Consider the following 12,268-nt stretch of genomic DNA (forward strand, 5'->3'; position numbering starts at 1 on the left):
ATAGCATCTTTCCAAAATTTTCCTGCAGACCAATGGAGTAAAGCTGTTGAATAAAATGCTGGGAAGAATAAAAAGATGAGGATCTTGTTCTATAACTAGCATTGGGAGGCCTTTTTGAGTCACTGGTGCTTCAGTTTCTTCTGAAAACAAAGCTGGTCCTATCCAGCTATCTGTTAATTTCTTTACAGAGGGAGTGGTGAGGTGCTGGAACAGGCTGCCCAGAGAGGTTGCAGATGCCCTGTCCCTGGAGGTGTTCAAAGCCAGATTGGATGGGGCCCTGGGCAACCTGGTCTAGGATTAAATGGAAAGGTGGTTGTCCCTGCATGTGGCAGGGGGATTTGGAGATTCACTATCTTTGAGGTCCCTTCCAACCCTGGCCATTCTGTGATACCCCAACTTACCCTATGGAAACACTGATAATTGTAGAGTGCACAGAGATCCTTAGATAAAATGTCTTAAGCAGACTGTGTGAGAACAGAAGCACTAAACAACAAATGTGTGTGCATGTTGTCATTTTCTCTGCAAGGTCAAAATTGCTGCTGTTTCCTGCTACTGCATGCAAGAGAGAAATAATTGCCCTGTGTATATTTAAACTTCCAGGGGAAAGGATATCTATCCAGTTGAACAGCTGTCACTTTACAGTTAACTCTGTTGATGTCTTACCATATTCTTATGCTGCTTCTGGCTTTTTCTTCCACTTGCACTTCTTCATATATGATGCTCCTTGGCATTTCTTGCCACAACATCTACCGTATTCATACAACCACAAGATATTTGTTGGGTTTAACAGGGCAGGAAAGTCGCATACAGAGAAACTGTATGGACTTGATCTATTTTTCAGCCATGTCAATTTTTCCTAGGTAGCAGGGATAAAGGGAATGTTCTTGGCTAACAAGAAGATTGACAACCAAGTGAAAACTTTCATCACCTACAATAAGGGGAGAGACTGGAATTTATTGCAGGCTCCAGACACTGATCTGAAAGGAAACCCTGTTCACTGTCTCCTGGTAAGTATCTGGGGGGATTTGAGGTGTACTAAGAACCCAGAACAGTCTTTTTCTGCCAGGTAACATAAGGAGAGGACCTCTCTCCCCATGCAGAGTAAGTCATGGAAGGAGCACTGAGTTTTAAAACTGTGGTACATCAGGCTTGGTCGGCCAGATGGTGTAGTTGGCACTGTAATTTAATTTAGGTTAATCTAATTTCTGGAACAAAATGAAGCATTGTAGATCTGCTTCCTTCTGCGCAACTGATTGTCTCCTGCTAAACAGCACTTGAAGCTGGATGCTGTTTTTGAGCAGTTGGTTCTCTGAACACTAGATGGGAGGAGTGAGCTATTGTACTGCAGAACTTCCAAGAGCCCTGACAACTTGAGACAGGCTCAAGTAGAAAGAAAACTGTTTTTTTTTTTCACGCCATTTTATTGGCCATCTATTGGTATTTTAATTTTGAGATCAAAAGTTAGAATTGACATATTCACGCAAATATACGAATAGCTGTGCGTTTAGTATATCTGTCTGTGTTAATTGATATAGGTCAACATATAGATAAATCTTTAATAGTCATTATATGCAAAGGATTTCTAAAATAGAAAGTGAAACACTGAGCGGATAGAATTGGAGCTCTCTGTCAAATCAGATAGCTTAGCCTGATTTCCACATACTTCTCAGCTTATTCTGTAGCGGGATAATACTCTGAACTGCAGTCTTGGAGATTTTCAAGAATTTTTATAGTAAAAAAAAAAAAAAAATCTAACGTAGTTGCATGGTCATTACTTAGACTGCTCTTCCTCCTTGTTGTGCTCTTCCTGCATGCTATTTTCCATCGAAAGAAAAAAAAGTGATGTTTTTCACGTTGAGGCTGTAAGTTTTACCAGCTTTTACCAGTTTTTTCAGCTTTACCTTTTATTTATTCTGGTATGTAGCTGAATACTGTGCCAATGTCTGAACTGAAACCTGTATGTTATTGCTGTAACTAACCTGATATTTGAAGCTGTTTAAATAATTGATCTTTTCAATAGAGCAAAAATTCAAGCCTTTAATTTTCTCTCTGATTTGGAACAAAATAAATAGGGGTGAATTGGTGGCCAAGAAACAAAGTTATCTCAGAATGTGACTAAACTTGTTTGGGTTTGTTTTCTTCTTCCAACTTTTAAAAATATGTGTCTAGGGGCATTTTTAAATTAAACCTTTCAGTGAGATGAAAACTTAAAAGATGGCATTTACTGAACTACGTAGACATAAAACAATTTTTGCAAGGGTGTATGTGTAGAAACCTTTGTCTTTTAAATAGATTGTAACTTAGTTTTAACTCAAGTGAACATATTTTGTGAAATAAATGTGACTTTTTAAGATTATTCACAGTTTTGTCAGAATCCCAAGATTTTCATGTTGGTAGTGTAATATTTAGGAGACTAGAGAGACACAAGAGGAATAAGAAAAACATGCAGGCAGTGGAATAATCAAAGTAAACTCTATTCTTTTTCCAAGAAGAGGCAAATCCTCAATGGACTTAAACTGTGTAGCTGAGGGTTTGTTATTCCCAAAGAAGTCTCATCCCTGTGATAAGGCCCAGTGTTTACCCATATGTTTGTTTTTTTTTTCTCTCCCTTTGATTTCAGTTAGAAATAGACAAGAGACCTCCTTCATTATCTTGCCAGTGTCTCCTTTGTGCTTAGGTGGGTTCCCACAGACTAGTGGAATGGTAGCAGAGTAGAATTATCAGCTGGGAATAAAGGATCTCAGATGGTTGTCTTCTAAATTTGCAAGAAAAGAGATAGATGAATCTATAGATGATAGATGATCTAGAAGTTGTAAATGCCTCGAACTAAGTCTGGTATCCATACAGGGGTTTTGCTCTGGAAAACCATTGAGAAAATATATTGTCTCCTGCTGAGGCAATTCTGTTCCTCATCTATATGACATAGTTATAGTACTTAAACAATTCACAAGCTCGTCTCACTTCTGAAGCCCCACTCTCTCTACATCTGCATCATCTGCAGTTTCATTCCCTTGTATCAGTTGCTCCTTTTCCCTCCAGACATTTCTGTTCCTTGCCATGATCTTTCTTGATCCTATGGTATAGACAAGTGAATTCCTAATAGTGTCTTGTAAGTCTGGCTTAGCTTCCATCATTACTTCAGGATAGATAGTAACGCTTTCACACTGACAGCTTTCAGAATAATTGTTCCTAGCTACAGCTTGGAACACAGTGTTCAGAGATGTACATCTCAGCTTCTGGCAGAATGGGATCTGCCCTTTCCCAGAGTTACTGGATGGTCTCAGCCTGAGAGCAGAATGTTATCTTGTGTACATCTGTTCTTAAAACCTCAGCCTAAATTAAGGGAGTGTTAATGCAGAAATAAGTATGTAGAAGCTAAGTTGGCAGCTAAAGAGGTTAAGAGGGAATCTGGTTGAAACACAACACAAACCAGACAGAGCTATTCCTCTACTGACAGTAAGCACAAGGGCTCTTTTCAAAGCATGTCAAAGAATTTATTTGTGTTTCTTTATGAGGTTGGTCTGAATAATGAGGATGGAGGAATGCAATGAAATTCCCCCTGAGCCTGAGGTTTTATTTTTTTTGTTTGTACCACTTACTTTCTAGGCTGAATACATTTAATCTTCATAAAATAACTACCAAGTTATTACATCCCAAAGATGCTGATTTTGTTTGATACTTATGCTGTGAAGTAGTTAACTGAGGAGTAATTCTACCTTGCACGTTATGGGCAACTGTCTAGGAGAGTTATTCAATTAGCTTTTGAGTATGGCCTTGTGGTTAAAACACTGGGCTGAATCTTAGGAGAATCTTGATTCAATTTTTAGGCCAATCTCCAATTTTCTATCTGACCTTGAGCAAGTCATTTATTTTCTATGTGCTTTTCTTCCTCAGACATCTGTTTATTCCCTCTTTAGTTTTGGTTGTCTTGTCTGTACGGATTATAAGGATTTCAGAACAAAGACCCATTTTTCATAAGTGGGAAGGCATTCACACCATCTGCCACAGAGTCATTTAAACATCTAAGTGAGGTGTTCTGAGTATCCCTTATGGAAGTGCTTTCTCTTTTAATTGCTCCTTGCAACTGCAGGTGTGCAAATACTGTGACTACCTCTAGGTTTCTAGATATTGTTTAGCATTATCCTTGTGTTGCAGTAGTCGGCCCCACTCCTGACCAGGGGCTATCAGTACAGACATACAAGGAGTGCTAGCTTCTCTGTGGAACTTGATTGGTATGGGGAATTCTTTTGGGCCTCCTTGCAAGATAGAATGAATTTTATACATATAAAGTGTTTGTCTGGAAAGGAAAAGTTGTTTTTAACAGTGCAGCTAGTTGTCACTTGAGTCTCTACCCAGAGCTGCACTTTGACCAGTAAAAAGCCATGCTACTAGAAGCACTCTCTCTCCTCTTGGATGTTCTAGCTTTTAGTCTTGGGAGTTGGAAATAGATGATGGGGACTTGGATAATCATTAATATATTTTCCAATCCAAGCCATTCTGTGATTTTTATGTTCTAATTAATATTTGATGTATATATTCCACTTCTGTCTACTGTATGTGTGAAGTGCTACAAATTTGAGATAAAATTTCTGGTAATACAAAAATCTGAGTCTAATAAGATCAAATTTCTGTCAGACTGGGGGAATTGGCTGAATTGCTGCTGTTAGCTATTGTCTTGAAAATGCTGAGATGGACTTGCAGCACATTAGTTTTTAAAAATATGTTCTGTAATAAAAGGGAAGAATTCATTCCCTCCTAATGCTTTCCCACTTCTGAATATGCGTCAGCTTGATTTGGTTCCCACTCCCTCTCCATGCCCCAGGCTGCTCCAGCAGCTGTCGTTGCAAGGCTGTCACTTGGAGTTAACTTCTCAGTGCATTCCACTTGGCAGGCTGTGCTCCCTTCTGCACCATCCTGCGTTCCTTTTTCCTGTCTCTCATACACAACAGAGATCCGTCAATCCTTACCATCCTCATTTACCTTTGAAATCAAAAACAAAAACAAAAAAACCCACACATCCCCAAACTGCTTTTTGTGGTTATCCTTACCCACAGCATGGTACTCACTTATTTCTACCTGGAGATGGGATATATCAGTGGTTGTCTTCTAGCGACTGCAGAGGAAGCCTACAAAATTTATGAGGCTGGACACCTAGCATTTAGGTAAACGATGTAAAAGAGAGACCTGCCTCTCTGAAGCCTACAGGGCTTTCTGCATAGCATCCTGCTTGTCTGGAAGCCATGCTAGCTGAAGCATATGTTTTGCTGTGTTTGCATTCCCATACTGTCTGATGTCCCCCTCAATTTGGTGAGCTTGCTTCATCTTTCCTTGCCAGTATTTTTCCCTTTCCTTTCCGTTAGCCTGTTTCCTGAGGTTTGGAAACAAAAAGGCTGAAAAAAAACCAAAAAACCTAAAAAAAAGCAAAAATTTCAGATTTTTTCAAAAATTATTTCACTGTAGATTTGGAGAGGCCATAATGGCAACTTTGGGAATCTGCCTGTTTGTCCATCTTATCTCCTTGCTCAGCTGATTTATTCTGTACCATTCCTGTTTGATTTGAGTACCTGAGATACAAAATCAATAACAAATAGGTAAGGTTTGTACAGATGTATTTGTATTGAAATCTCAAAGGTCATATAAAGATGGAGTGATGAAATATTTTATGAAATAACTGTTAAACTGACAATTTCAAGTTCTAGTGCAGTGCAGAACAGAGACGTGTCAGAAGTATTCAGGGTCAAGACATGGTCTGACACTCCCTGAATTAAGTTGTTTCTTATGGCTTACAAGTGGTGACTCAGCACCACGCTGACAGGGCAATATTGCAGAAATAGCTTGAGCACTGCTGCCTGGTGAGTCGCTTCAGCATATCTGTAACCTTGCTTGCTTCTCATGACAGCCAACAGTTGGAAAAGCGAGGTACTGCTTACCATTACCTGCCCTTGCAGTTTTCATTGCATCCTTTGTGAGTACAGCCTTAAAGATCTCATCTTTGTGAGAGTTTCAGTCTAAAGAATCAGTTTCCCAGTGGTAAAGGTTTACATTGGGAAAGGACAGCAAAAATCTCACAAGACAAGCAGAGCAGTTTCCTTGTCTTTCAGAGGGTAGCTTGATACAGTAGTTAGGAAATAGTATTTGGCTATCTTAATAGTAACTGTTGATATCTTATGCCTATGCAATATCCTATGCACAAAGGCCTGTAGAAATGGGAGCATATGCTTTGTGTTGTGTCTGCTTTTTCACTTTAATCTCTCCTTTCTCCATAGCCTTATTGCTCCCTTCATCTTCACCTGAAGGTCTCAGAGAATCCCTATACCTCAGGAAACATTGCCAGCAGAGACACTGCCCCCAGCATTATTGTTGCTTCAGGTATGAAACATTTAAAGAGTGCCTGTATTTGATGTGCAAACACTGAGGAAGTTCTGAATGTGTGATGGATATGGAATATGGGTATGGAATGGCCTGTGGGGTGTCACACTACCAGTAGGGCAGGCTGTCAGACAGAAGTCTTCATGGACCTTCAGTGTATCATCTGATTTTTACAGAAGCTTACTTTCAGGACTGAGGAGATGACGTCTAACCTTATACTACCAAGAACATTAGATTCAAAACAGGGAATTTCTTTTATGCACAGGGTGCATAGATCTGTAAACAGTGTTAGTTTTTGCTTTGTTTTTTGTTGGTTTTTTTTTTGACATGTTTTCTTCAAACTGAAATTCTCTCTCTTTCTTTTATTTTTCCTTCCAAGACTAAAAATTACATAATTACAAAAGACTAATGAATATGTTTAATTCTCTGATTTGCTAATTCTGCTGTTTCTTAAATTTTTCTTCACTAATTAATGTTCTACTTACAGGTAATATAGGCCCTGAACTATCAGACAATGATATCAGTATGTTTGTTTCTTCTGATGCTGGAAACACATGGAGACAGGTACGTGACAGAATCACAGGATTTAAGAGTAATTGTAGGGAACTGTCAAAGAGATATATTAAAAATGTTTCATTTTTTTTCTTTTGATTCAAAATAGCTTTTTGCAAATCTACACAAAAAGGAATGTTTCTTTTCCCTGCTGAGAGGTACAGAAGTGCCCAAAGAAAAATATTGTGTATGTCATTATGCATCATATAACAGAAAATTATTTTTATAATTCTATTCAGTTTGGCTTCAGTTTAACCCTCTAGCACAAAGGATTCTTTCTTTTCATCCATTATTATACTTTCCCAAGAATTAACAGTTACAGTGTTCTACTTCTCCCTCACTGTGCATGGGACTGGATAGTAAAGTTAAATGATAATAATACTTAGTGGAATCCCACCTGATAACAAAACATTGCTACCCTGCTGCGTGTTTATCTGCAAAAAAAAGTAAGTTATATTATTCCCATTTCATAGATGGCATATCGTGTTACAGAAACCAGGAGTCACTTTTCCAGACTCACCATGCTGCTGCGAAAATTTGAGAGCATGAGAGCAGATGTTTGCACAAAGCCAATGGAAAAAAAAAAAAAAAAAAAAAGTTGTTTACATATTTGATATTCCAGGAAATTAATTTTTTTTCTTTACAGTGAGCACTCTTCATTTCCTTTCTCCCTCACTTTCATTTACTATGGCTAGAAACGTACAAGCACAATATGTTCTTCTTTGAACAATGATCTGTTATCGAAAGGAGGAAAATTGTTGGTCCTTGCAAAAATTAGTGTTACTAACTTTCTGCTAAGCAGAGATACTTCTCAAGAACCTGTGGGGGGGTAGGTGGGAGCAGAAGGGCAGATATATAAAAAAGCAGAAACTCTCTATACATGTTGCCTTACTCTATTCAGTAACATCTGTAGTAAGCACTTACCCTCTTTCATGATCATACTTAAAAAATGATGACATTTTCTTTATACTAAAGAAAATAGATCTAAATATATGCTTTTTTTTTTTCAGATCTTTGAGGAAGAGCACAGTGTTCTGTACCTGGATCAAGGAGGAGTACTGGTTGCCATAAAACACACATCTCTGCCTATCAGACATCTCTGGTAATGACTCTGATTGTCCTAAATGTGATAGTCTGATACTCTTCCTTTCAAATGTCAGGAAGTAAGAAATCAAGCTGAAGCCACTGTTTTCTAGAAAATATCACTTCAGAAACTGACAAATGTAAACTCAGATAAAGCTAAGAAATCCTGGCAACTGCAGCTTAGATGGCTTCAGCTTGGCCAGATCTTAGATACCATCAACACCACCAACATAATTCCTCGTTGACTAAGACCTGGCTTCTTGAGTTTGGTTATTTATATAATATACAGTTTGGATTATAGCCTTTGCCTCTTACTGAGTTGCCCAAGTACTCATAGTTTTCAAAATTATTGATGAAATTGTCTTCTGCGTTGCAGACAGCACTTCTGAGCAAGAATTTTGTTGAAAAGCATCATGGTTTTGTAGCCAGTAAGACAAAATTTTCTCTTCTAGTTAGCATCCCTGAATTTATGTGGTAGGTAGAATATAGTTTTATGCTGTTTTGCATTGATTTACTGCCACTGCAGCAAGAGTCATATGGGTATCTAAACCACCCAGACCCAAGTAATGAGAAATAGTTCCAAACTTTTGCTTAGACCTACCACAGGGGAAAACTGCTGGTTAGAAGAGGCAAAGCTCTTGTGATCTGAAAATCACACCTCCTTAAAATGTCTTTGGTTAGGGACCGAATATTAAGTTTCTCAAAATTATTTGTGTATTTTAAATAAAATCATAGTGCTGGGCTACATTTTGTTCTTTAAACATCAATCTCTTAGGTATCTTTATTAGTTTCTCCCACTTAAGTACTGGCCTTGGCTGAGCAGTATAGTGCCAGAAAGCTTATCAATGCTCTGATTTATAAGGCTGCCACCAAAATTAGATATTCCAAGGGCTAAAAATGCAATATTCAAGAACAGAATCTACCTTCTACTTCTCCATAGCAGCTGTAGTATCCCCCCAATTACAGTGAGAGAATAAGGAAAGAAGATATTAATTCTGCTTTCTCTATCAGGTTAAGTTTTGATGAAGGGAAATCCTGGAGCAAGTACAGTTTCACATCACTCCCACTGTTTGTAGATGGAATTTTAGGGGAACCTGGAGAGGAAACTCTTATCATGACGTAAGTGAGCATGCCATCATGCTAACATTAGCAGGAGCAACAACATGATAACCTTATGAGGATTGTTCACAGCAGAGGTTCTGGTTGGTGAACAAACCGAGTTCCAACTGAAACCAGGACCATGCAGTCTTCTGTTGCTAAATCATCAATGCTTATTTGTGATATTATTGAAAGAATGACAGTAAGATTCCTTGCAAGCTGCAAGCACATCATTTAGTTTACCAGTCTGAAACTCAACTCCTCAAATGGAATGTGATTTAAAGAAGAGTTACTCTTGACAGATGAATATTTAAAAGAAAAATGATGAAGTATTTTACAGCTGTGGTTTTGCTACTACTTTGTATTTTTTAACCGAGGAACAGAAAAATGAAGACTTTTTTTGTAAGAGTGAATGACAAAATGTTGCCTGGGGGCTGGCTCACAAAAAAATTGGGATTAGTTTCAATGTGGTATGCTGAGAACTGCATTGTGCATAAATCTTGATTCACTCTGCCAGAAATTGTGACATTTTACTTGATATCAGGTTAGTAAAAGGAAGAGGAAAGTTAGTTTTCTGCCTATAAAAAATGAACTGACCTGTAATAAACAGAAAATCTGGTTTGAAAACTAACCTGAGCTAATAGAGATGTATGGAGAACAGTACCTTCAGGTTCTGATTTTAATTCTTGTGGAAATGATTCCCAAAGCTCATAATTAAAGATAACAAACTCTTGTAGGTATAACTATTTCCATCCCCATGTCAGGTCTTCTCTGGTCAGTTTGCACAGTGGCGCTACCGGGAGGATTATTAATTCACAGAATAAAAGCTGTGTGCATTGTAGAAGGTTTGTAGGTACTTAGGAGTCTAAGTCTCACTTCCACTGTTTCAGGGAAGTGAAAACTAATAGGACTGAGAATCCTGCAGCAATTAATCTCTGCTAGAAAATAATCTCCGCTGTAACTACAATACTCCACATGGTTTTACCTTTTACTGTATGCACTTTCTGCTGTATTCTGTAGAGTGTTTGGACATTTCAGTCACCGCTCAGAGTGGCAGCTGGTGAAAATTGATTACAAGTCCATTTTTGATCGGAGATGTACAGAAGAGGACTACTGGACTTGGCAACTCCACAGCCAGGTAAGAAGCAGGGAGGCTGGGATCTGACCTGAGGCAGCTAATGATCCTACAGTTAAGAATCAGCAGAGAGGCTGCAGTGTTTTTCTGTTAGCCTGATTATCCTTTACTGGATGTTTTATTTTTCTCTTAACATAGATGTGTTGGCTGCAGATTGCACCCTATGAGCCCTGAAGGATGAACAGTGTCTTAGCTTGTTCTGTAATTAATGAGTAAGACTCTGTGTTATAAAAGGAGCAGAGGTTTGAGGTTCTGTGCAGGCAATTAGCTAAGACTCTTACCTTCCAGAAGGCGGATGCAGCTGCAGCAGAATTGCTGCTGCTGAAATAGGCCTGAAATCCTTCTCTCTTAGAATTCACAAGCAGTTCTCTCATCCTTACCTCTTTTCTCTTCTGTTCCTCTTGTGTCTCAGAGACTTTAGACCCTTCTAGCTCTCTCACGCTTATTTCCCCAGGTTCTGCCCTCTCACTCTCATGTCTTATTCACTCATTTTCATATTGCTCTGTCTCTCTCAGCTGCGATACGTCTGCTGCAGGAACCAGACAGTTTATCTACTGTTCTGTTGCCCCTCCCGTGTCCTGTTCCTGGCACACGTGATGCAGGACTGCATGATTCTTGAAATTATCACTCAGGTGTCCCATGAGTCAATGTGCTCATTCCTGTGGGCAGGGGGCATCTTACAAGTTCTACTAAGTTTGGCATGGCAGCCTGTGTTCAATCAGGTTAGAACAAAATAAAGCCCAAATTCTGTGGTCATTTAAACACCACAGTCTTCACTGCAATCTAAAGAGGTACACCCATTTGTATCATCAAATGTTGTCTTGCTGGGCAAGAATTTAATAATGGATATGAAATGAAAGTAGCTTGACTCAGATTGGCTGCTCACACAAGGCACAATGTCACACTAAAAATACAAAATATGACTTAGATGTTGAGATTCAAGAATTCACAGGATTTTACACCAGGTGCCATTTGGGCCTTTCTCTTTTCTTGGTCAAATCAAAGGTCTGAAAACTTTATTTTTCCAATAGTGATCTTAACATCACAAAATGTAACAAGCGAGATCCCACTTTTTTTTATTCTTTACTTTCTTGTGATTGCATAAGCAAAAATGCTAAGAATTTTGCAGTATATCTCTAAAGATGTTGGCTTTGGAGCCTGCAGAACTATTTTTAGGAAGGTGGCTGTGGACTTTTGACTTTTGCTTTGCTTTCCTTTGAATTCACAGGGCTTTGCCACATTCCCTAGATATAAATGTGTAGCAAGGTGTTCAAAATAGTGAGAGATCAAGGAAGTGTTAACATCCAGTATGTTACAAATCAAACCCTGGTCAAAATGAAATCAGAAAGTGTCGAAAATATTTAGGTATATACATATTACTAATTTCTACTGAATAAAATCATTGCCAAAGTGATTAAACTAACGGAACAGACCTACTCTATCTTGGAGTGGAGGGATCAGGCTCTGTTTTCAGTTGCTGTGAAACTTAATCTATAAACAAGAAACGAGTCTGACTCAAATACTCATTGGGCTTGGAACAAATTCAGAATTGAATCTGATTCATAGGTAACCCCAGATAATTTCTTGGTGTGTATTGGAAAAGCTGCTTTATTTCAATTAAAGCTTCCATAACTTTAATTAGCTCCCCTGTACTGACATGGTATTTGACTTTCCATCCTCTTCCCTTGAGTCATAGCCCTTAATATTGCACAGTCTTGGATAAAATGGGTGTTACAAACAGCCTAGTGGGTGTAAGAGAAATATATTTTTGGTTTTGTTTCCAGGGAGAAGCTTGCATCATGGGAGCAAAAAGGATCTACAGGAAGCGCAAGTCAGAGAAGAAATGCATGCAAGGAAAATATGCTGGGGGTATGACTTCAGAGCCATGTGTATGCACGGATGCAGACTTTGACTGGTGAGCAATGGGCACACGAATAGTGTGAGATTACGTAAAATGATGTGCTTCCCACCTTACCAGAATACAGGGGTTGGCAGAGTCACCAACCCCCATACTCAGTTTCTAGAAGTCTG

At 38.7% G+C, this 12,268-nt stretch overlaps 1 protein-coding gene across 3 annotated transcripts in view; it reads left to right on the forward strand.

Moving 5' to 3' along the window:
* SORCS1 (sortilin related VPS10 domain containing receptor 1) overlaps positions 1 to 12,268 on the forward strand; it is a 269,815-nt gene that overhangs the window by 209,956 nt on the left and 47,591 nt on the right. For all 3 annotated transcript variants that reach the window (XM_052677145.1, XM_052677146.1, XM_052677147.1), the window contains exons 10-16: positions 861 to 1,007; positions 6,267 to 6,369; positions 6,857 to 6,933; positions 7,932 to 8,023; positions 9,016 to 9,123; positions 10,123 to 10,240; positions 12,022 to 12,152. In XM_052677145.1, the coding sequence (XP_052533105.1) occupies positions 861 to 1,007; positions 6,267 to 6,369; positions 6,857 to 6,933; positions 7,932 to 8,023; positions 9,016 to 9,123; positions 10,123 to 10,240; positions 12,022 to 12,152 (776 nt within the window). The remainder of the gene's footprint in view (positions 1 to 860; positions 1,008 to 6,266; positions 6,370 to 6,856; positions 6,934 to 7,931; positions 8,024 to 9,015; positions 9,124 to 10,122; positions 10,241 to 12,021; positions 12,153 to 12,268) is intronic.

This window comes from Tympanuchus pallidicinctus, unplaced genomic scaffold (genome assembly GCF_026119805.1).
Source record: "Tympanuchus pallidicinctus isolate F22 unplaced genomic scaffold, pur_lepc_1.0 scaffold16, whole genome shotgun sequence".
NCBI lineage: Eukaryota > Metazoa > Chordata > Aves > Galliformes > Phasianidae > Tympanuchus > Tympanuchus pallidicinctus.